The sequence below is a fragment of the Clarias gariepinus genome, chromosome 24, assembly GCF_024256425.1.
Source record: "Clarias gariepinus isolate MV-2021 ecotype Netherlands chromosome 24, CGAR_prim_01v2, whole genome shotgun sequence".
In the NCBI taxonomy this organism is placed as follows: Eukaryota; Metazoa; Chordata; class Actinopteri; order Siluriformes; family Clariidae; genus Clarias; species Clarias gariepinus.
This window is the reverse complement of record NC_071123.1, coordinates 21336755-21359465: the sequence shown is the minus strand read 5'-3', so window position 1 is coordinate 21359465 and position 22711 is coordinate 21336755. Positions and strand designations below refer to the sequence as shown.

At 42.3% G+C, this 22711-nt stretch overlaps 1 protein-coding gene across 1 annotated transcript; it reads left to right on the top strand.

Annotated features, from left to right (window-relative positions):
- Window positions 1-19710: 19710 nt before the first annotated feature.
- LOC128511922 (GTPase IMAP family member 7-like) lies at window positions 19711-22018 on the top strand. The gene is made up of 2 exons (XM_053484973.1): window positions 19711-19714; window positions 19952-22018. Exons 1-2 carry the CDS (start codon window positions 19711-19713, stop codon window positions 21259-21261), a joined length of 1314 nt encoding a protein of 437 aa, XP_053340948.1. The 3' UTR covers window positions 21262-22018.
- The last annotated feature ends 693 nt before the right edge of the window (window positions 22019-22711 follow it).

Below are 22711 nucleotides of genomic sequence, written 5' to 3'. Positions count from 1 at the left end.
AAATAAAACAAGAAAATTAATAATAATAATAATAATTATTATTATTATTATTATTAATATTATTATTATTATTGAACCCGATATTGAACCAGATATTATTAAACCAATCGGTTATTTTTTTATGCAGAAAACTAGAAATACAGTTGCAAGAAAAAGTATGTGTACCCTTTGGGATTATGTGTAGTTTGGCATGAATTGGTCATAAAATGTGCTCTAAAAGTCACAACAATAGAAAAACACAGTCTGCTTGAAATAATACTACACAAACATTTTATGTTTACATGTTTTTATTGAACATAACATGTAAACATTTACAGTGCAGCGTGGAAGAAGTATGTGAACCCCTAGCCTAATGTCTTCTCCAAGAGCTAATTGGAGCCAGGAGTGAGCCAACCTTGAGTCAAATCAGTGTGATGATTTTGGATGTGTTGCTGAAAGCTGCCCTGCCCTTTAAAAACACACATCAGTTTTGGGTTCATTGGTTTCAAGAAGCACTGCCTGATGTGCACTGACTGCCATGCCTCGCAGAAAGAGCTCTCAGAAGACCTACGATCAAGAATTGTTGACTTGCATGAAGCTGGAAAGGGTTACAAAAGTATCTCCAAAAGCCTTGATGTTCATGTGTCCACGGTAAGACAGACTGTCTACAAATAGCGAAAGTTCAGCACTGTTGCTACTCTCCCTGGGCGTGGTCATCCTGTAAAGATGACTGCAAGAGCACAGCGCAGAATGCTTAATGAAGTAAAGAAGAATCCTAGAGTCTCAGCTAAAGACTTACAGAAATCTCTGGCACATGCTAACATATTTGTTGACACATTTACAATAAGGGAAACATTAAACAAGAATGGAGTACATGGGAGGACAGCCATTGTCTGTCCAAGAAAAATATTGCTGCACGTTTAAAGCTTGCAAAAGAGCACCTGGATGTTCCACAGCACTACTGGCAAAATAATCTGCGGACAGATGAAACCAAAATTGAGTTGTTTGGAAAAAAACCACAACATTATGTGTGGAGAAAAAAAAAGGCACAGCACACCAACATCAAAACCTCAAAAAATTAATTCCAGAGTTTATCAGGATATTTTGCAGGAAAACGTAAGACCATCTGTCCGCCAACTGAAGCTCCGCAGAGTAAGGGTGATGCAGCAGGACAATGACCCACAGCATTCAAGTAATTCAACAAAAGAATGGCTTCAACAGAACAAAATACACCTTCTGGAGTGGCCCAGTCAGAGTCCTGACCTCAACCTGATTGAAATGCTGTGGCATGACCTTAAGAGAGCGATTCACACCAGACATCCCAATATATTGCTACACTGAAACAGTTTTGTGAAGAGGAGTGGACTGAAATTACTCCAGATCGTTGTGCAGGTCTGATCTGCAACTACAGGAAACGTTTGGTTGAGGTTATTGCTGCCAAAGGAGGGTCAACCAGTTATTAAGTCCAAAGGTTCACATACTTTTCCATCCACATTTTTTATGTTCAATAAAAACATGAAAAAATATATAATGTTTGTGTAGTATTATTTTAAGCAGACTGTGCTTTTCTATTGTTGTGACTTGTGTAAGCATGTTTTAATCAACATATATTTATGCAGGCAGAAATATAAAAGGCCTGTAAGTAAACTATTATAGCAAAAAGAGAGGACAGGAGCAAGAGAGAAACAGCGATACCAGGGGCTTGGGAAATACCTGAAAACTGCCCATGCAGATGTGACAACCGTTATATCCCGAAAGGCGGGAATTTACAAAATTTATTTAATCCGACTACGCCACCCTGGTGGGGCGCCAGGGAAATACTCCCAATAAAGACACACAGGTAAGCTCCACCTATCAAAGGCAAGAATAATGAGTACCTGAGACGTGGGTAACAGTACAAAAAGGATGGTTTATTTATTCAAAGCAGACAAATATCTATTTGCTCCCAAGAGACACAGAAGCAATCAATGAAAATTTATAAAAACAGTCCTCAGGGACAGAGGAAAAAGGGAACAGAAACCTACAGGACAAAGCAGGCCGGCTGCAGCTCAGAAAATCATTCAAAAACCCCCCAAATCCACATCAAATTAAGTGCCATGCACTCACTACAAGAAAGAATTATGTTGATACCCTTGCAATCGGTAAAGCACACACCACAAATGCATGCAGCCAGCTTTCTCTGTCCTGCACAGTGCCTGGCTCCTAATCACAACAATAAAGAAAGAGAAAAACACACACACACACACACACACACACACACACACACACACACACACACACAAAGCGAACACAATTGTGTAAAGTCCACACAATTCCCACTAAACAATAATCACATCAAACAAAACAGAAATAAACAATTTCACAGACTCAATAGCATATGGAGGAGGGCACCAAGTCATCTCCCAATCCTATATACGACCGAGACCGGTGCCTAAACGCACCAAATTAACACAACAAAAAAAAGGACAACAACAACACAAACATTCGCGCCGTCACAACAGAATACACAAAGCAAACATGCAAAACAATCAGCCAGGAAAGGCAATTCCATTCACACAAAACAAGAACAAAAAGCAATCAAGAGTAAAAATAAGAAAACAAAAAGAAACTTAAACAGCATGCACACCGTAGCTACCAGCCCCACGGCCTACAAAGCAGCCGAGTCACAAGCAAGCAATCTTCTTACACATAAGCAAAACAGCAATGGCGTCGCCGCTAGCATTATCAACTAGGAATAAGGCGAGGAGATTATAATAGTCCACCACACTCCTAGCATGAGGAAAATAAACACATTAACCTCCATCTATTGACCACATGGAAAGACAAGCACAAAATGTATACTTACTTGGTTTAGACAATCGCCCGCAAGAAGCTGCATGAGTACTCACCGCCGATGCCGCAGCTCAATCTACCGGGCGGCCTTCTCATCCCGCTAGCGCCGCTGATACTATAAAAATACACTAAGTATGCTTACTGCCAAAGTAAGAACAATTTATTATAAATACCGGCATACCTAAAAGCGCGCTCCGCCGAGAATAGCCCACACGTCCATGCCGTCACCTCCACTAGAATTAAACTGTAAATAGCATTGATTAGCATTAAGCTATTCACCTAGCTACAAAGTCAATAAAACCCAAGCCTACCTTAACAGGGATCAGGAACGAAAAGGGACACGCCAGGTTGCAGAGGACCCAGACACCACAAACACAACACCACTAGTCAAAATAAGGGTCCTTAAATAGACTGCGTTCCCCGTATTAATCTGATAGCCACACCCCCCAACGAAGCACATTTCAAAACAAACATTTACCCTGCCACATTCTACCCCCTATTTTTTTTATCGGCGTCCCGACGATGACTGAAGGACCCATACCCTTAGATTACTCCGTATCCATGTCCCATGGCCTAAACCAAACAGAAATTTTATTTGAGACAGGGCTTGATGTTACAGCCGTCCTCATGCCTTCGGCTGCAGCACGGGGTAACCGGTGCAGATTTGAATGATGGCCTGCGGTAGTCCGCCCTGTTCTCCATAGAGAAGTACTCGGACCACTTAACTGACTCACTGACAAATGCACAGGCCCTGGTAATACACTTACTACAGAGTTAGGAGCCTCAGGGCCCCCAACAACTGTGGTCCCCGCGTCAGCATTTGCAGGCCCACTAGGTGACCTAATAGTATCCCGGGAAACCTGTACCGGAGGAAATTCTGGCACCACCATAAACAAATCAATTTCTTTCTCCAAGACTTCTGGTGTCGACACCTTGGTCTCCAAAGGGGGGGAACGGGGAGAGACTGAAACCGCACTATCCTTCCGGATCCGGGCCTTCAAGGCAGACCGATGGACACATCTAACCTTCCCCAGATCATCCACTGGTGCGATGGCATATACTGCCCCACCCTCCTTAGGGGCTCTAACCACCTGATACACCACAGGGCTCCACAGATCCTGAATTTTATGACGACCTCTGGCGCCATAATCACGCAGATAAACCAACTGACCCTCCCCCAGTGGTGTATCATGAACATGAGCATCGTGTTGTGCTTTACGACGACCTGCTGCAGCTTCCAGTCTTCCCCGTGCCCCCTCAAATGCCACCCAAAGCCTAGCCTGGTGCTCCCTCATCCACTCATGCACACCACCAACTACAACCTCCTGGCCCCTACCCAGGAGGAAGTCCACAGGGAGTCTTGGTTCTTGCCCAAACATTAAAAAGAATGGGGACTCACCAGTCGTCTGATGAGGGGTAGTGTTATAATAAAACAGCACTTGTGGAAGGCATGAGGCCCAGTCCCTTTTTCTAGACACAGGCAGAGCACGCAAAAGGTTGTGCAACGTCCTGTTAAAACGCTCGCACTGCCCATTCCCTGCTGGATGGTAAGGAGTGGTACGCGATTTTTCCACCTTATACAGTGCACAAAGCTGCTGTACCAAGGAAGACTCAAAATTACGGCCCTGATCTGAATGAATCCGACTAGGGACGCCAAACTTGTAGAACCACTCCGCCACCAAAACCTGGGCCACTGTCTCTGCCCGTTGGTCTCGTGTAGGTACAGCCAAGGTATATTTTGTAAAAACATCCGTTATTACCAGCACGTTTTCCAATCCTGACCGGGTAGGTTCTAATACAGTGAAATCAAGGGCGAGTATTTCATTCGGCCTCGAGGCCAACAAATGACCCATAAAACTATTGGGAAGATGTCGTGTATCCTTTGAAGCCTGACACCTTTCGCACTCTCGACACCATCGTACCACATCGGCTGTCAGGCCTGGCCAAAAACAACGCTGTCGCACCAGCTCAGTGGTGCGTTCCACCCCCTGGTGCCCGTGCTCCTGGTGTAACTGTGTCAGTACCTCGTGATGCAATAGTGCTGGTAACACCACTTGCAACACCTCCTCTCCCCCATCAGAACGAAACACTCGGCGGTACAATACCCCGTCCTCCTCACACAGCCGACCCCATTGTCGCAAAAGAGTTACCACAGCCTTGGGTAGCTGTCGACGTTCCTCTAAATTAGGTGGGGCTCCTCGCCTCCAAAACCTTAACACTTCCCCTATAACAGGGTCCTCATCCTGTAATGACTGCATATCCACAGCCAAACCAGGCAGCACCGTAACTGCTGCTTGAGAAGCCATCCCCACCTCACCAGCCTGCTGTACCACAGTGGGAAGCGCTATACCAGGTAGTACCCCCGCCAAATCACCTTGACTGGAAGGACCCTGTCGCAAAAGGGCATCCGCATTCCGGTTGCTCCTCCCAGAACGATACCTTAGCTCAAAATCAAAAGAGGCCAACTGCGCCGCCCACCGCTGCTCTGTGGCCCCGAGCTTAGCCGTAGCCAGGTGGCTAAGAGGGTTATTATCAGTAAAGATGACACACCTCTGCCCCAGCAAATATTCTCTAAACTTCTCAGTCATGGCCCACTTGAGCGCCAAAAATTCCAACTTCATGGAACTATAGTTTGACATGTTGCGCTCAGTGGGCCTAAGACTGCGACTAGCATAGGCTATAGGCTGCACCTTCCCTCCCTGTTCCTGGGACAGAACTGCTCCCAACCCTCCATGACTAGCGTCTACCTCCAAGATAAAGGGAAGGGAGAAATCAGCATACGCCAATACTGGGGCAGAAGTGAGCCTGCTCTTCAGTTCCTCAAAGTTCACCTGGCACTGCTCTGTCCAAGCCACCCCAAACCTCGACTCTGCTCGACCCCTGGACTTACGACCCGCAAATTCAGCTACTAGACGATGTAGAGGAGCTGCCAACTTGGCAAAACCTTCTACAAACCTCCGATAATAACTGGCAAACCCCAGAAACGACCGAAGCTCTGCCACCCCCGTAGGACGTTGCCATTGTTTCACTGCCTCTATCTTACTTGGGTCTGTCGACACCCCCTTAGCCGAAATTATGTGTCCCAAATAACTTACCTCCTGTTGGAAAAACGCACACTTAGCTAACTTTGCCTTTAGCCCCTCTCGCTCCAGTCGACTTAGAACCACCTCCAACCTATCCAGATGTTGTGCTACGGAAGAAGAAAACACCACAATGTCATCCAAGTATAAAAGAAGGGACTGGCACTGCTGATCCCCAAACAACCTCTCCATCAACCTCTGGAAGGTGCCTGGGGCATTGCAGAGCCCAAATGGCATACGATTCCATTCAAACAGACCGAAAGGTGTACAAAAGGCAGTCTTATGTCTATCCGCCTCGGTAACAGAAACCTGATTATAACCACTGGCGAGGTCCATGGTGGAGAACCACCGGGCCCCCGTCAGTGAATCCAAGGTTTCCTCTATCCGTGGCAAGGGAAAGGCGTCTTTTCGGGTTTTTGCATTCAGCTGACGGTAATCGACACACATGCGCATGGTCCCATCCTTCTTTTTGACCAAAACAATAGGAGAGGCATAGGGGCTACAACTCTCTCTAATAATGTTATTTTCTAGTAGCTGGTTTATGTGCGTTTTCACCACATCATACTCTGACGGTGGTATCCGCCGATACCGTTGACGAACTGGGACCGAGTCCGTTAAGGGGATGTCATGAGAAAGGAGCTGCGTGCATCCCAAATCACCTTCGTGCGCAGAGAAAACTGTAGAAAATTTTAACAACAGGGATCTTACCTGGTTCTGTTCAGACTCTGACAACACGGACAGATCAAGACTCTTGATTTGTTCCACTACTGAAGGAAGAACAACAGAAGTCTGTAAATTTACGGACACAGCAACTGAATTACATTCTGAAACACCACTAGGCAAGCTCACCATAAATGCCTGGTGCAAGGTGCCCAAAACGGAGTTCCGAAAAAGCATTATGTCAGTCTTACCTACGTTGACAACAGGTACATAAACTGTACCCCGAGTCACTCGTAGTAAGGCAGCAGATGCCAAAAGTCCGGCAGGCAGCCCTGTTTCTGGGGGTTCAAAGAGCACAGTTCCCCCAGCGAAGTGCTCAGAACAAGTAGCAGCCACCACTTTCATAGTGCCGCCTGGAATGCAACAGCCATGACGACCCCGCAATCGCACCTTTCCAATATGGCTTGCCTGAGGGGTGGCACCTACCTCCTGACAATGTTGTAATGCTTGGACCACCAACTGGGAGGCCTCTGACACAGATAGTGCATCAAAAAGGGCAGCACCGTGCAACCCAAAGAGCTCCTGATAACACCGACTTAAAACATTCATCCCCAAGATCCCAGGGACTCGAGCACCAGTGCCCTTAGGGGGATCTCTAACAACCAATACGCCACACCCTGAAATTACCTGGCCACAAAGCTCTACGTCCAACTCAACATAACCAACGTACGGAATTAACGATCCATTGGCCGCCTGAAGCTGCAACCAATGACATGCCCGGAGACGATCCTGGCCCAATGGTACAAAGAGTTCCATGAAACAACTTTCCGTAATCGTAGATACCATAGAGCCAGTATCGATCAAACAGGGTACTTGTACACCTCCCATACAAACAACAAGGTGTGGACATGATGCCATTAAATGTGGCAAAGAAGTTAACGTCATTGAGTCAGTGTCTTTCCCTACCGAACGGTGACTCAGCAGCTCGGTGGGACCTAGTTTTCCGACGGCTGAACAAAAGTTGGTCCAACCCTTGTCGAAGAAGGTGACTCACGGCAAACTAAGGAGGAAGAACGAACACGTTCTCCATCACATTCACGGGCAACGTGACCTGGTTTTTGACACCGGTGACAAAGTAACACCACTTCGGCACGAGAGGGCCGGCGAGCCCGTTGAGGAAACCGCATATCTGCAACACTTCGAGTAAGCCGATCCAGCTGCTGCTGCTGCAATTGCAGCATCTCCCGCAACTCCCTCAGCTCTAAGTGAGAATGCCCTTGCACTCCGTACTGGATGCCATATGCCATTGGGACGGACTGACTTCTACCCCTCGCCCCTCCTGGCATCCCTTCTCGTTCCCACCTAATTGCTTCCCCCCGTACCTCCAATAATGTAACGGCGGGCTGACGACGGACTAACTGCTTCAATTCCCGGCGGAGGGCACTATCAGCAACATACTCTACAAACTGATCACGCAACACAATGTCGGAATTAGGAATAGCATTGGCCGACTGTTGTTTAACCCTCTCGAGTAGAGACATCAAGACCAGGGAAAACTCTAACAAAGATTCCCCATCTTGATGTTTCCTAGAGAAAAATGCTTCTTGGAGCGCTACATATGACTGATAGCAACCATACAGCTCACGTAAAATCATAATAATCTTGTCCGGATCTCCCCGTTCCCCACTGGGACGATGTCTAATCTCCTCCCGGGCTTCACCTTCCAAGTGGTCAAAGAGGAAAAATGCCTTATCAGCCTTAGACAAACAACGAACCCGCATACATTCTTCGGCCTCCTCCACCCACTCCTCAATGCCTATACCCGATTTACCACAAAATTTTGGACACCGCCGATCCCTAGGCACAAAAACAAATCGTTCCGGTGCCACTAAATCGACTTCCGCTGACTGGGATGGGCCAGGTGTGGTTACAGCAGCAACACGGACAGCATTGGAACCGGAAAGCTCACGCTCACGTCGCAAACGGTCATTATCCATCCTCAACTGAGACACCAGTTCTCGCAACTCCTGCATCTCATCCTCCATACTTGCCCACGAAATCTAAAGCACACTGCTGTTTTGCTTATGAAAAAAAAAACACAAAAAAAAAAAAAATCACCAAATATAAATATACCCACGACTCAAGAAATTTCCTTGCCTTACCAGGTGGATCCTGCCGATTACGCCAAAATGTGACAACCGTTATATCCCGAAAGGCGGGAATTTACAAAATTTATTTAATCCGACTACGCCACCCTGGTGGGGCGCCAGGGAAATACTCCCAATAAAGACACACAGGTAAGCTCCACCTATCAAAGGCAAGAATAATGAGTACCTGAGACGTGGGTAACAGTACAAAAAGGATGGTTTATTTATTAAAAGCAGACAAATATCTATTTGCTCCCAAGAGACACAGAAGCAATCAATGAAAATTTATAAAAACAGTCCTCAGGGACAGAGGAAAAAGGGAACAGAAACCTACAGGACAAAGCAGGCCGGCTGCAGCTCAGAAAATCATTCAAAAACCCCCCCAAATCCACATCAAATTAAGTGCCATGCACTCACTACAAGAAAGAATTATGTTGATACCCTTGCAATCGGTGAAGCACACACCACAAATGCATGCAGCCAGCTTTCTCTGTCCTGCACAGTGCCTGGCTCCTAATCACAACAATAAAGAAAGAGAAAAACACACACACACACACACACACACACACACACAAAGCGAACACAATTGTGTAAAGTCCACACAATTCCCACTAAACAATAATCACATCAAACAAAACAGAAATAAACAATTTCACAGACTCAATAGCATATGGAGGAGGGCACCAAGTCATCTCCCAATCCTATATACGACCGAGACCGGTGCCTAAACGCACCAAATTAACACAACAAAAAAAAGGACAACAACAACACAAACATTCGCGCCGTCACAACAGAATACACAAAGCAAACATGCAAAACAATCAGCCAGGAAAGGCAATTCCATTCACACAAAACAAGAACAAAAAGCAATCAAGAGTAAAAATAAGAAAACAAAAAGAAACTTAAACAGCATGCACACCGTAGCTACCAGCCCCACGGCCTACAAAGCAGCCGAGTCACAAGCAAGCAATCTTCTTACACATAAGCAAAACAGCAATGGCGTCGCCGCTAGCATTATCAACTAGGAATAAGGCGAGGAGATTATAATAGTCCACCACACTCCTAGCATGAGGAAAATAAACACATTAACCTCCATCTATTGACCACATGGAAAGACAAGCACAAAATGTATACTTACTTGGTTTAGACAATCGCCCGCACGAAGCTGCATGAGTACTCACCGCCGATGCCGCAGCTCAATCTACCGGGCGGCCTTCTCATCCCGCTAGCGCCGCTGATACTATAAAAATACACTAAGTATGCTTACTGCCAAAGTAAGAACAATTTATTATAAATACCGGCATACCTAAAAGCGCGCTCCGCCGAGAATAGCCCACACGTCCATGCCGTCACCTCCACTAGAATTAAACTGTAAATAGCATTGATTAGCATTAAGCTATTCACCTAGCTACACAGTCAATAAAACCCAAGCCTACCTTAACAGGGATCAGGAACGAAAAGGGACACGCCAGGTTGCAGAGGACCCAGACACCACAAACACAACACCACTAGTCAAAATAAGGGTCCTTAAATAGACTGCGTTCCCCGTATTAATCTGATAGCCACACCCCCCAACGAAGCACATTTCAAAACAAACATTTACCCTGCCACACAGATAAACAGAAACTAGGGTAATGAGAGGAACATAGAAAAGAACGCGTGACCAGGCCATAGAAGAAACCAGATAATGAGGAAAGCTAGCGAGGTGCACAGAAACCTATGTAATAAATTACCCCCTCGAAACCAAACTTAAAAGGATCAGGAGTTTCCCTAAACCATATGTGCAAAGCGCCACGGGCGCAGGCTGGTACGAGCAAACAAGAAACAGAAAAATCTGAGACACAGAGCCAGTCTTATGAATAACATAGTTTAATAAAAGGGGCCAGGGGTAGCTCAGTGGTTAAGGCAATGGACTACGGTTCAGAAGATCCCAGGTTTAAACCCCACAACCACCAAGTTGCCACTGTTGGGCCCTTGAGCAAGGCCCTTAACCCTCAACTGCTCAGATGTGTAATGAGATAAAAAAAAAATGTAAGTCGCTCTGAATAAGAGCGTCTGCCAAATGCCTAAATGTAAATGTAAATGTAAATAAGAGTAGATATAGAATAAAAATGTGTATCTACATAATAATAATATAAAAATACAGAGTATAAAAGCCCAACGTAAAATACAAAAAGACATAAGGGGCCAGGGTGAAGCATCAACAGAAATAAAATTACATACAGTATCAAACCTTCTTTGAGCTAAAACAACACCAAGAGGAAGGTCAGTGAGAGGAATAAAAGCAGAAATGCCACGATTTAACAGAGGAGCAGGTGCTTGAGGAAAATCTGTTTGAGTACCAACAGTAGCTGTATCCTTAGTCTGTGTATTAACAGACACTTTAAAATCAGTTTGGGTACCAACACTTACATTACATCTAGGGTATCTGATAGATGGAGCTGGAGTACTAGACTCTGGCCTCACTGGCTGAAAAGAACAGTGAGGACTCTCAAAATCCAAATGCCGTCTTTTAGAAAGACCAGATTTGGGATCACCTTTCTTAAAATAGGTAAATCCTTTGTCTCGTAGATAATGCATCAAAGAGCCAGACAACTCAGAATCAGCTCAGACAGGACTCACGGAGGCCTGATCCAAAACAGGTTCAGTCGGGTTGTAGTCCTCAGAAGGAACACGATCTGGACTGCCTTGGCTGTCCAAGTCATCCAAAGGGATAAAGTCATCAATGGAGAAGTCGCGGTTAGCTATAAAATAGAACAAAATACATAAGAAACATTGAAATGGGTAAAATAAGGCAAAATAAGTAAAATAGTGCAGAGGAGATGCCTACCCATGGCTGGTCTCTTGAGAAATGAAGAACAAACCAAAGAAAAACGAGGAAAAAGCCTTGAAAATAAGCGCCACCCTATATTTTTTTATAAAAAAGATACGAAAAGTGTAAAAATAATAGAAAATAAATATTAAAGAAAACGATTTATAATGGGAAATTAATAAGCGTAGGAGGAGTCAGATAAGCGCAGGGAGGAGTCAAAAATAACGAGGTGTAATTATAATGGAAAATTAATTGATAGAAACTGGATGATAATGGAATAAAATTTTGATGTGGTCAAACGAGGTGAATGTACAGGGAAGGAGACTGGAGATCCCCCCTCTTATGAACTGTATAAAAGGAGCGTGCTTTTGACTGTGAAGGTAGTCCGATTTTGGCACTGCTTGGGATTTGATCCAAAGCATTGCTAGTCCGGCTCACCTGGGTTCTTATTGCTGCAATAAAAGCCTGACTTACTTCATCCAGCTCTGCGTGGCGTAATCTTCTTTAATTCTCTTTGTAAGTAATTTGTTAACTGATTGATATTTTAAACTAACAGCAACATCAACAGGTGGAAGAATTATCTCCCACACTTGGATGAAGTTCAAAGCACATTTTATGACCAATTCATGCAAAACTCCACGTAATCCCGAAAGGTTCACATACTTTTTCTTGCAACTGTATGCAGCAGTCTTAGCCGTGGCAGTAATAGTGGGCTGAGTGAGGAAAGTGTGGACGTCACATTAGTGCATTTCACACACGCAACAGGGATTCAAGAAGATATAATGTGTGAATTGTGTAAGGGGCGTCCTGCACCACCGGTTATGTCTCACAACGCCCTGTTCAGAGGGTCACATGTTTAACTCCCTTAAACAGCATGAAATTCTCAGTGGTGTTCAGGAACAATAAGATGAAATAAAAAGATCATTATCCAGTACAACACGTGAAGAAACAAGTAAAAACTTCAGGTCACACAACTTGTGTCTGATTAAACTAAACATAATGGAATATAAGAGCTTCTTATCTGTTTTTACTGTTTGTGATTCAAGAACAAAACTGGAAATCAAAAACATGCCGTAATTTAGTTATTTTGGTTTTAGAAGCAAATGTTGGGGGACTTCGTTATGTTGAAAAAGAAATGATACAAATATTGTTACGGTTTAAATAAACTAGTTGCACAGAAATGCACATATACTGACATACTGTATATTGGTAAATACATGCAGATATCAGAAAATAGTATTTTCCAATAAATCACAAGATATTTCTGTTCCTTAAGGGGAACTAGCGGTATATTAGCATAATGCTACATTATACAGATTTACTGTGTGTGATGACTGATTGTTGTCTAGTTTTCCTCTTTTTTATTAAGACACACATCAGCTGTGTTTTAACCAGAGTAACAGTTACTTTCACATTTTCACATGGAACAATTCACATTTGTAATCATGTATTAAATCTTCACTCTCTATTATTTACTTTCACAGATGCAAAGAGGTGAGTATAAAGTCTTTTCTCTGATAGTGATGTGTTGATGCTGCATGAATAATATATTTATTGTGCAGATGAAATAGATTGGACTGTGCTGTGTGTTCAGAGTGCAATAGCACATAGATATATGAGCATCATGAGCATAGTGTAGTGAACACAACAGACTGTGATCGCTGGCAGAACATTCATCATGCTGTTGTCTAGTTTATCATTAGTGTTCTACACACACACATACACACACACACACACACACACACACACACACATCTGACCTACACACTGATACTGAAAGTTCGATATCAAAGGCACAGATAGAAAAGTAGAAAAGACGAGTAAAGAGCTAGAGGAGAAAGAAACTTTCATACAGAAGAGCTTGTGACAGAAACAGATGAATAAAGCTCAGTTTAGACGTCTTCACTCTCTTAGTTATTCAGACTCGTGTCTTTAATGAACTTTCTCCTCTATGATGAGACTCTGGAACTGAACAGTGAGTAGAAATGAACAGCAGCAGTGAGTGTTTGCTTCACACACGGCAACATGATCCCATTATTACTGTATAGTGGATTTATTTATGAAAAACTACAATCATGTGTTATATGTGATTATAGCGTGTGAGGCTTTATGATGATTGTAGGTGATTATGTAGAGAATGACACAACAGATTCTGCTGTTATATGACAATAATGCATGAGTGTGTAATTAAATAATCATGATGCTCAGCGCTGTAACTTCATATGGAGTGTTTTATTCAACAGTTTATCACAGATATGTTACTGCACTGAGAAAACACACTGCATGAAGTATTTCACTGTCGAAATATAAACTATTTATACTGACTGTGTATCTATTGTTATATTTAATAAAAAGTCTTACAATTGGAGCTGAACATCTTTGTACTAAAAGCACAGAGTGAAGATTGTTTAGCAGATATTCTGAATTTAAATTATATTTTTTTCTCTTTATATTCTATCTAACATTTTATTTCTTTCTGTTGTTTCACACGACACCTTCAGTACGGGTAAGTAAATAACTCGACTTCACACTAATGATAAACACTGATATTTTATAAACTTATCACGTGTATCAGATTTTAATTTAGGAATCAAATAGAAAGATAAAAACATTTTCAGATGATGTTTATGTGAAGGACTCTGATCAGTAAGTGAGATTTCGCTTTCATCAGTCAGCTTCTTACCCACAATGCACCTGTGTGTAACCCCACTGCACTGCAATAATGCAGAGATTTTACCAATGAATGAATCTAACACCCCCATTCCACTGATCCGAATTTGCTTTTGAATCTGAACCGATGCAAACTTTTTACGACATACATTATGAAGAGCTCAGTAGAGGTAACAGCTTCTTACAGCCTCTTTTTGACTCCGTGTGAATTCTGACGTAGACATTAAGGTGTCACTAATGCCTTGGTATCGATTTTTAAGCGCCGTTCTTAAATCAATATTGATTTTTAAGGGCATTTGTGGAGCCCTTATGAGTTTTTATCAGCTTCTTATTTGTTCGGCAAAAAAACTCTTATATGGAAGAAATGCCAAAATTAAAAAGGAATATTTTAAGGAAGACAGGAATTTAAGAATCTTGTCCTGAGAAAATGACTCATGACGTAAATCCACACGAGACTATTCAGGCTTTTTTACGTTTTCAAATAATAATCATCATACTTTTTTGTTGTTTGTGTTCAGCATTAAATAATTATTTGACCACAAATTATTGAAAAGCTCAAATGGGAACGAGTCCTCATTCTCCTACACCAACATTAATGTACAAGTAATATAAAAACACACACATCCACAGTGTTTATAAATAGACAGTGTACATTTTTTTTTTTTTGGTGTAGTGGGTAGCACTGTCGCCTTGCACCTCCAGGGTCCGGGTTCGATTCCCGGCCAGGCTCGATTCCTATTTCCTAAGTGCATGGAGTTTGAATATTCTCCCCGTGCTTAGTGGGTTTCCTCTGGATACTCCGGTTTCCTCCCACAGTCCAAAGACATGTAGCTTAGGTTAATAGACGTTCCCAAATTGCCTGTAGTGTGTGAATGAGTGTGTGAGCGCGGGTATGTGTGTGTGCCCTGCGATGGATTGGCACCCTGTCCAGTTTGTACCCCACCTCGTACCCTAATCCTTTAAATTAAATAATGGCAAAATTTATTCATATTGTAGAGGCGCTGAAAGCTTCAACTTAATAAAAATACATGTAATAAAACAAGAAAATTTATAATAATAATAATAATTATTATTATTATTATTATTATTATTATTATTATTATTGAACTCGATATTGAACCAGATATTATTAAACCAATTGGTTATTTTTTTATGCAGAAAACTAGAAATACAGTTGCAAGAAAAAGTATGTGTATCCTTTGGGATTATGTGTAGTTTGGCATGAATTGGTCATAAAATGTGCTCTAAAAGTCACAACAATAAAAAAACACAGTCTGCTTGAAATAATACTACACAAACATTTTATGTTTACATGTTTTTATTGAACATAACATGTAAACATTTACAGTGCAGGGTGGAAGCAGTATGTGAACCCCTAGCCTAATGACTTCTCCAAGAGCTAATTGGAGCCAGGAGTGAGCCAACCTTGAGTCCAATCAGTGTGATGATATTGGATGTGTTGCTGAAAGCTGCCCTGCCCTTTAAAAACACACATCAGTTTTGGGTTCACTGGATTCAAGAAGCACTGCCTGATGTGCACTGACTGCCATGCCTCCCAGAAAGAGCTCTCAGAAGACCTACGATCAAGAATTGTTGACTTGCATGAAGCTGGAAAGGGTTACAAAAGTATCTCCAAAAGCCTTGATGTTCATGTGTCCACGGTAGGACAGACTGTCTACAAATAGCGAAAGTTCAGCACTGTTGCTACTCTCCCTGGGCGTGGTCATCCTGTAAAGATGACTGCAAGAGCACAGTGCAGAATGCTTAATGAGGTAAAGAAGAATCCTAGAGTCTCAGCTAAAGACTTACAGAAATCTCTGGCACATGCTAACATATTTGAAGACACATCTACAATAAGGAAAACATTAAACATGAATGGAGTACATGGGAGGACAGCCATTACTGTCCAGGACAAATATTGCTGCACGTTTGAAGTTTGCAAAAGAGCACCAGGATGTTCCACAGCACGACTGGCAAAATATTCTGCGGACAGATGGAACCAAAATTGAGTTGTTTGGAAAGAACACATAACACTATGTGTGTAGAAAAAAAGGCACAACACACCAACATCAAAGCCTCAAAAAATGAATTCCAGAGTTTATCAGGACATTTTGCAGGAAAACGTAAGACCATCTGTCCGCCAACTGAAGCTCCGCAGAGTAAGGGTGATGCAGCAGGACAATGACCCAAAGCATTCAAGTAATTCAACAAAAGAATGGCTTCAACAGAACAAAATACGCCTTCTGGAGTGGCCCAGTCAGAGTCCTGACCTCAACCCGAATTAAATGCTGTGGCATGACCTTAAGAGAGCGATTCACACCAGACATCCCAATATATTACTACACTGAAACAGTTTTATGAAGAGGAGTGGCCTGAAATTACTCCAGATCGTTGTGCAGGTCTGATCTGCAACTACAGGAAACGTTTGGTTGAGGTTATTGCTGCCAAAGGAGGGTCAACCAGTTATTAAGTCTAAAGACTTAAATGAAGTTCAGAGCACATTTTATGACCAATTCATGCAAAACTCCACGTAATCCCGAAAGGTTCACATACTTTTGTGAGGAAAGTGTGGACGTCACATTAGTGCATTTCACACACGCAACAGAGATTTAAGAAGATAAAATGTGTGAATTGTGTAAGGGGCGTCCTGCACCACCGGTTATGTCTCACAACGCCCTGTTCAGAGGGTCACATGTTTAACTCCCTTAAACAGCATGAAATTCTCCATGTGTTCAGGAACAATAAGATGAAATAAAAAGATCATTATCCAGTACAACACGTGAAGAAACAAGTAAAAACTTCAGGTCAAACAACTTGTGTCTGATTAAACTAAACATAATGGAATATAAGAGCTTCTTATCTGTTTTTACTGTTTGTGATTCAAGAACAAAACTGAAAATCAAAAACATGCCGTAATTTAGTTATTTTGGTTTTAAAAGCAAATATTGGGGGACTTTGTTATGTTGAAAAATAAATGATACAAATATTGTTACGGTTTAAATAAACTAGTTGCACAGAAATGCACATACAGGTCCTTTTAAAAAAATTTGCATATTGTGATAAAGTTCATTATTTTCTGTAATGTACTGATAAACATTAGACTTTCATATATTTTAGATTCATTACACACAACTTAAGTAGGTTAAGCCTTTTAATTATTTTAATATTGATGATTTTGGCATACAGCTCATGAAAACCCAAAATTCCTATCTCGAAAAATTAGCATATTATGAAAAGGTTCTCTAAATGAGCTATTAACCTAATCATCTGAATCAACTAATTAACTTTAAACACCTGCAAAAGATTCCTGAGGCTTTTAAACACTCCCTGCCTGGTTCATTACTCAAAACCGCAATCATGGGTAAGACTGCCGACCTGACTGCTGTCCAGAAGGCCATCATTGACACCCTCAAGCAAGAGGGTAAGACACAGAAAGAAATTTCTGAACGAATAGGCTGTTCCCAGAGTGTTGAATTAAGGCACCTCAGTGGGAAGTCTGTGGGAAGGAAAAAGTGTGGCAGAAAACGCTGCACAACGAGAAGAGGTGACCGGACCCTGAGGAAGATTGTGGAGAAGGACCGATTCCAGACCTTGGGGGACCTGCGCAAGCAGTGGACTGAGTCTGGAGTAGAAACATCCAGAGCCACCGTGTACAGGCGTGTGCAGGAAATGGGCTACAGGCGCCGCATTCCCCAGGTCAAGCCACTTTTGAACCAGAAACAGCGGCAGAAGCGCCTGACCTGGGCTACAGAGAAGCAGCACTGGACTGTTGCTCAGTGGTCCAAAGTACTTTTTCCGGATGAAAGCAAATTTTGCATGTCATTCGGAAATCAAGATGCCAGAGTCTGGAGAAAGACTGGGGAGAGGGAAATGCCAAAATGCCTGAAGTCCAGTGTCAAGTACCCACAGTCAGTGATGGTCTGGGGTGCCATGTCAGCTGCTGATGTTGGTCCACTGTGTTTTATCAAGGGCAGGGTCAATGCAGCTAGTTATCAGGAGATTTTGGAGCACTTCATGATCCATCTGCTGAAAAGCTTTATGGAGATGAAGATTTCATTTTTCAGCACGACCTGGCACCTGCTCACAGTGCCAAAACCACTGGTAAATGGTTTACTGACCATGGTATTACTGTGCTCAATTGGCCTGCCAACTCTCCTGACCTGAACCCCATAGAGAATCTGTGGGATATTGTAAAGAGAACGTTGAGAGACGCAAGACCCAACACTCTGGATGAGCTTTAGGCCGCTATCGAAGCATCCTGGGCCTCCATAACACCTCAGGAGTGCCACAGGCTGATTGCCTCCATGCCACGTCGCATTGAAGCAGTCATTTCTGCAAAAGGATTCCCGACCAAGTATTGAGTGCATAACTGAACATAATTATTTGAAGGTTGACTTTTTTTGTATTAAAAACATTTTTCTTTTATTGGTCGGATAAAATATGCTAATTTTTTGAGATAGGAATTTTGGGTTTTCATGAGCTGTATGCCAAAATCATCAATATTAAAATAATTAAAAGGCTTGAACTACTTCAGTTGTGTGTAATGAATCTAAAATATATGAAAGTCTAATGTTTATCAGTACATTACAGAAAATAATGAACTTTATCACAATATGCTAATTTTTTGAGAAGGACCTGTATACTGACATACTGTATATTGGTAAATACATGCAGATATCAGAAAATAGTATTTTCCAATAAATCACAAGATATTTCTGTTCCTTAAGGGGAACTAGCGGTATATTAGCACAATGCTACATTATACAGATTTACTGTGTGTGATGACTGATTGTTGTCTAGTTTTCCTCTTTTTTATTAAGACACACATCAGCTGTGTTTTAACCAGAGTAACAGTTACTTTCACATTTTCACATGGAACAATTCACATTTGTAATCATGCATTAAACCTTCACTCTCAAAACAACGCAGCTGCAGAAACAGACAGATCCAGAATCATCAGCCCCCATCAGGAGAAGAAACAGCAAGGAGTGGTTACCTCCAACTAGTAAGTAATTTGTTACTTGTATTAATTAAAATAAGTTTTTTTATGAGTACAACTAGTAAATCTACACCTAATAAATCATATGTAAGGACATGAAATATACTGTAATGATACTTAATGCTGCAACAGCTACTGTAAGGAAGTGTAATTTAAACAGTGAAAGTGATTAATTATAGAAGAATGTCTCTCTCATTCTGACTGGTTCTGATGTTTCCTAGTGAGTGGAGAGACTCAGGACTCAGCAGCACCAATCAGGAGAAGAAACAGTATGGAGGGACGTCGTCCTTTATGTAAGTGATTAATGTTAGTGTTCAGTGTGTAACTCAACACTAGTTTAGGGGTAGATGTCTATGAAGAGACAGAATAATCAGATTTAGACACATATTTTTAATTAGATTACAGTGAAAAGATCAATATTGTAACTCTGGCATAAAACAGTATCAGTAACAAATAATGAGAAATAGAAGCACATGTTAGCCTTCACCTGCCATGATTGGTCTTTGTCATGTGATAGGGCAAAGATCACTCATGGGTGGGGCTTCAAATAACACAAAGGTTTAATTCTAGCTCAACACATGTAATTGCTGTGAAAAAAAAAAATAAATAAATAATTGTGTTGTGGAATTTAAGTTTGTTTCACATAAAAGGCTTAGGTCTACCTGATTTAGTCATTATTGTCCTACAGTCCACCGCCAGAGAACAACATAATCACCACAATGCAGTAAGTAAGTGATTCTGTATTAAATTATTTATTCTTTATTATTAGTAGGTGGAGAATCGTCTAGTCCACATTCTCCAGTGTCGGTTCCTGTAGCAGAACTGAGGCTGGTGCTGCTGGGGAGGACGGGGTCTGGGAAGAGTGCAGCAGGAAACACCATCCTGAGCAGAGAGGAGAGGAACCAGGCTGCTACATCTACAGCTACATCTACATCCACCCAGCAGAGTGAGAGCACACAGGGGGAGGTGGCTGGGAGGAAGGTGACTGTGGTGGACACTCCTGACTGGTTCTCTCCTGGACTCTCTCTGGAGAAGCTGAGACATGACGTGGGACTCTGTGTCCATTTGTCTGCTCCAGGACCCCACGCCTTCCTCCTGGTCATACCTGTAAAGCAGCCTACAGGAGAGGAGAGAGGGATGCTGGAGAAAATGGAGGAGATTTTCGGAGAGAGATGTTGGAGAAACACCATGATCATATTCAGTGTCACTGATGAACTTCAGAAGAAGAATATTGAGGAGTTTATTCAATCAGGAGACCAGGAGGTCCAGAGACTGGTGGAGAAATGTGGGAACAGGTTTCACTGTCTCAACATTAACCAGAGTGGAGATGGTTCTCAGGTCTCAGAGCTGCTGGAGAAGATAGAGAAAATGGTGGAAGGAAGCAGAGAGAAATTCTACAGCAGTGAGATCTACCTGGAGACAGAAGCTCAGATTAGAGTGTTGGAGACTAAGATCCTGAGGGAAAGAGAAGAAAAAAGAATGAGAGAGGAGATGGAGGTAAAGGAAAAAATAGATAAGGAGGTGCAGGACTATCTGAGAAAAATGGAAGGAATAATCCTGGAGCATGAAGGAGACATCAGACAACTGAATGACCGAACAACTGAACTGGAGAGAAAGATGAAAGAAGAGAGAGATGAAGAGAAAAAGAAAGAACTTGAGAGGGAGCTGAAACGAGAGGTAGACCGAAGGGCAGAAATGGAAGAAAAGGTGAAGAAACTAAAAGAAAAGAGAGAGAGGGAGAGGAGAGAGATGGAGGAGAGGCACCAACAGGAGATGGAGGAGATCAGGGAGGCGTATGAGGGAGAGGTCAGGATGGACCTCATAAAGATCATCATGCCTGAACTCCAGAGAAACATTTTGGCCTCAAAAACAAAGATGCAGGAAGAGTTCAGCAGACAGATGGAGGAGAAGAACAGAGAGCTGGAGACTCTTAAACAGAACCTTTCAGACCTCACAGAGACTCACAGTCTGTGTAAAGAGGTTTATGGGAAAGCTGTGAGCAGCTCAGAGTCAGAGAGAGCAGCTGTAACAGGAGAAGTGTCGAAGGGAATTTCTCAGAAATTTAAAGAATTTTTTCATTAAATAACAGAGTTTATAAAGCCCCAGACACTCACCCAGTCAGAAACTGAGTGTGCAATCCAGAGACAGTGGACAGAGCTGGACTGGGATAAAAATCCAATAATTTTTTTCTAGCTGCACTGCATATAAGTTATCTTGCTTTTCAAACACACACACACACACACACACACACACTAGGATAGGCTACCCCTCAATAAGTTCCTGTTATCATGAAGCTCCTCCCTACTAATTCAGCTCCCTCTCCTCCTGCTCCTCCTGCACTGAGAAGAGAGATTAGCGTAAGGTTAATTAAGGAGCTAATAAGTTCACAACCTGTTCTTTTATGTTACAAAAACTCTGCAAGGAAATGCCCTAAATAGCACGTATAGTGTAGATTTGTATTTTTATATGATCTGTTCAGTTGGCTGTAAGTGTGTATAATATAATATAAGTTAATTCTTTTTGTCACATATACATTACTGCACAGTAAAATCTTTTCCTCACATATCCCAGCGTAACTGGGGTCAGAGTGCAGGGTCAGCCATGATACAGCGCTCCTGGACCAGACAGGGTTAAGGGCACAACAATGACAACTTGATGGAGCTGGGACTCGAACCGCTGACCTACCGATCAGTAACTCAGTGCACTAACCCTCTGAGCCACCACGGCCCCTAAAAACATATAAAAAATATATTAACACACATAAAATATATTAACAGTTACTTGCAGTTTCTTGGCATGCAGTGCAATTAATCAAGTCTTATGAGTGGGACATTTTGGGACATTTTGGGACATTTTACAAACTGAATGTAAGGTTTTATAATATTGTAAGACATTGTAATCTAATAAGAAGATCCCTGTGCCCTGAGAACAGACCCCTCACTGTGCTTCCTGATGTCTTATGTGGTAACACGTTCTATATCCTGTACCCAGACGAATATACATCCACATGGCTCTTGTCTGCTTGAACCCTTTTGTTTAATCAGAAGAATGTAAATGTATTTCCTCTCTCCTGTCTGTCTCCGGGTCTCTCTATGACTGACATGTTAATGACTGGTTCTTTTGATGTTCGGGACGTAGAACCGTATAAAACAAAGATCTTCAGACATCATGCCTGCGTGTGTGTGTGTGTGTGTGTGTTTGTCTCTCCCGGTCGATCTGCCCCAGACCGGTTAGTGTATCAAGGTGCAGCGGACACAACAAGAAATAACTCTTCTTTTCTTAGCTTAAAACTTAGCTCAGACACAATTTTTCATCATTTAAACCTAACACTGAAGAAATAATATTATGCCTCAATGTGTTCGATGCCTTTTATACAATAGAATTTTGACAAAATAATATTTGAATACGTATGCCCATTTTACCTATTTATACTGTATTTACAGTTCATGTTGTGGTACATCCTCAAAACACTAGTTGCTTCTATAATTAGTATTATAACATCTAGGAGCAGAATCACCAGACTGTTAGGTCA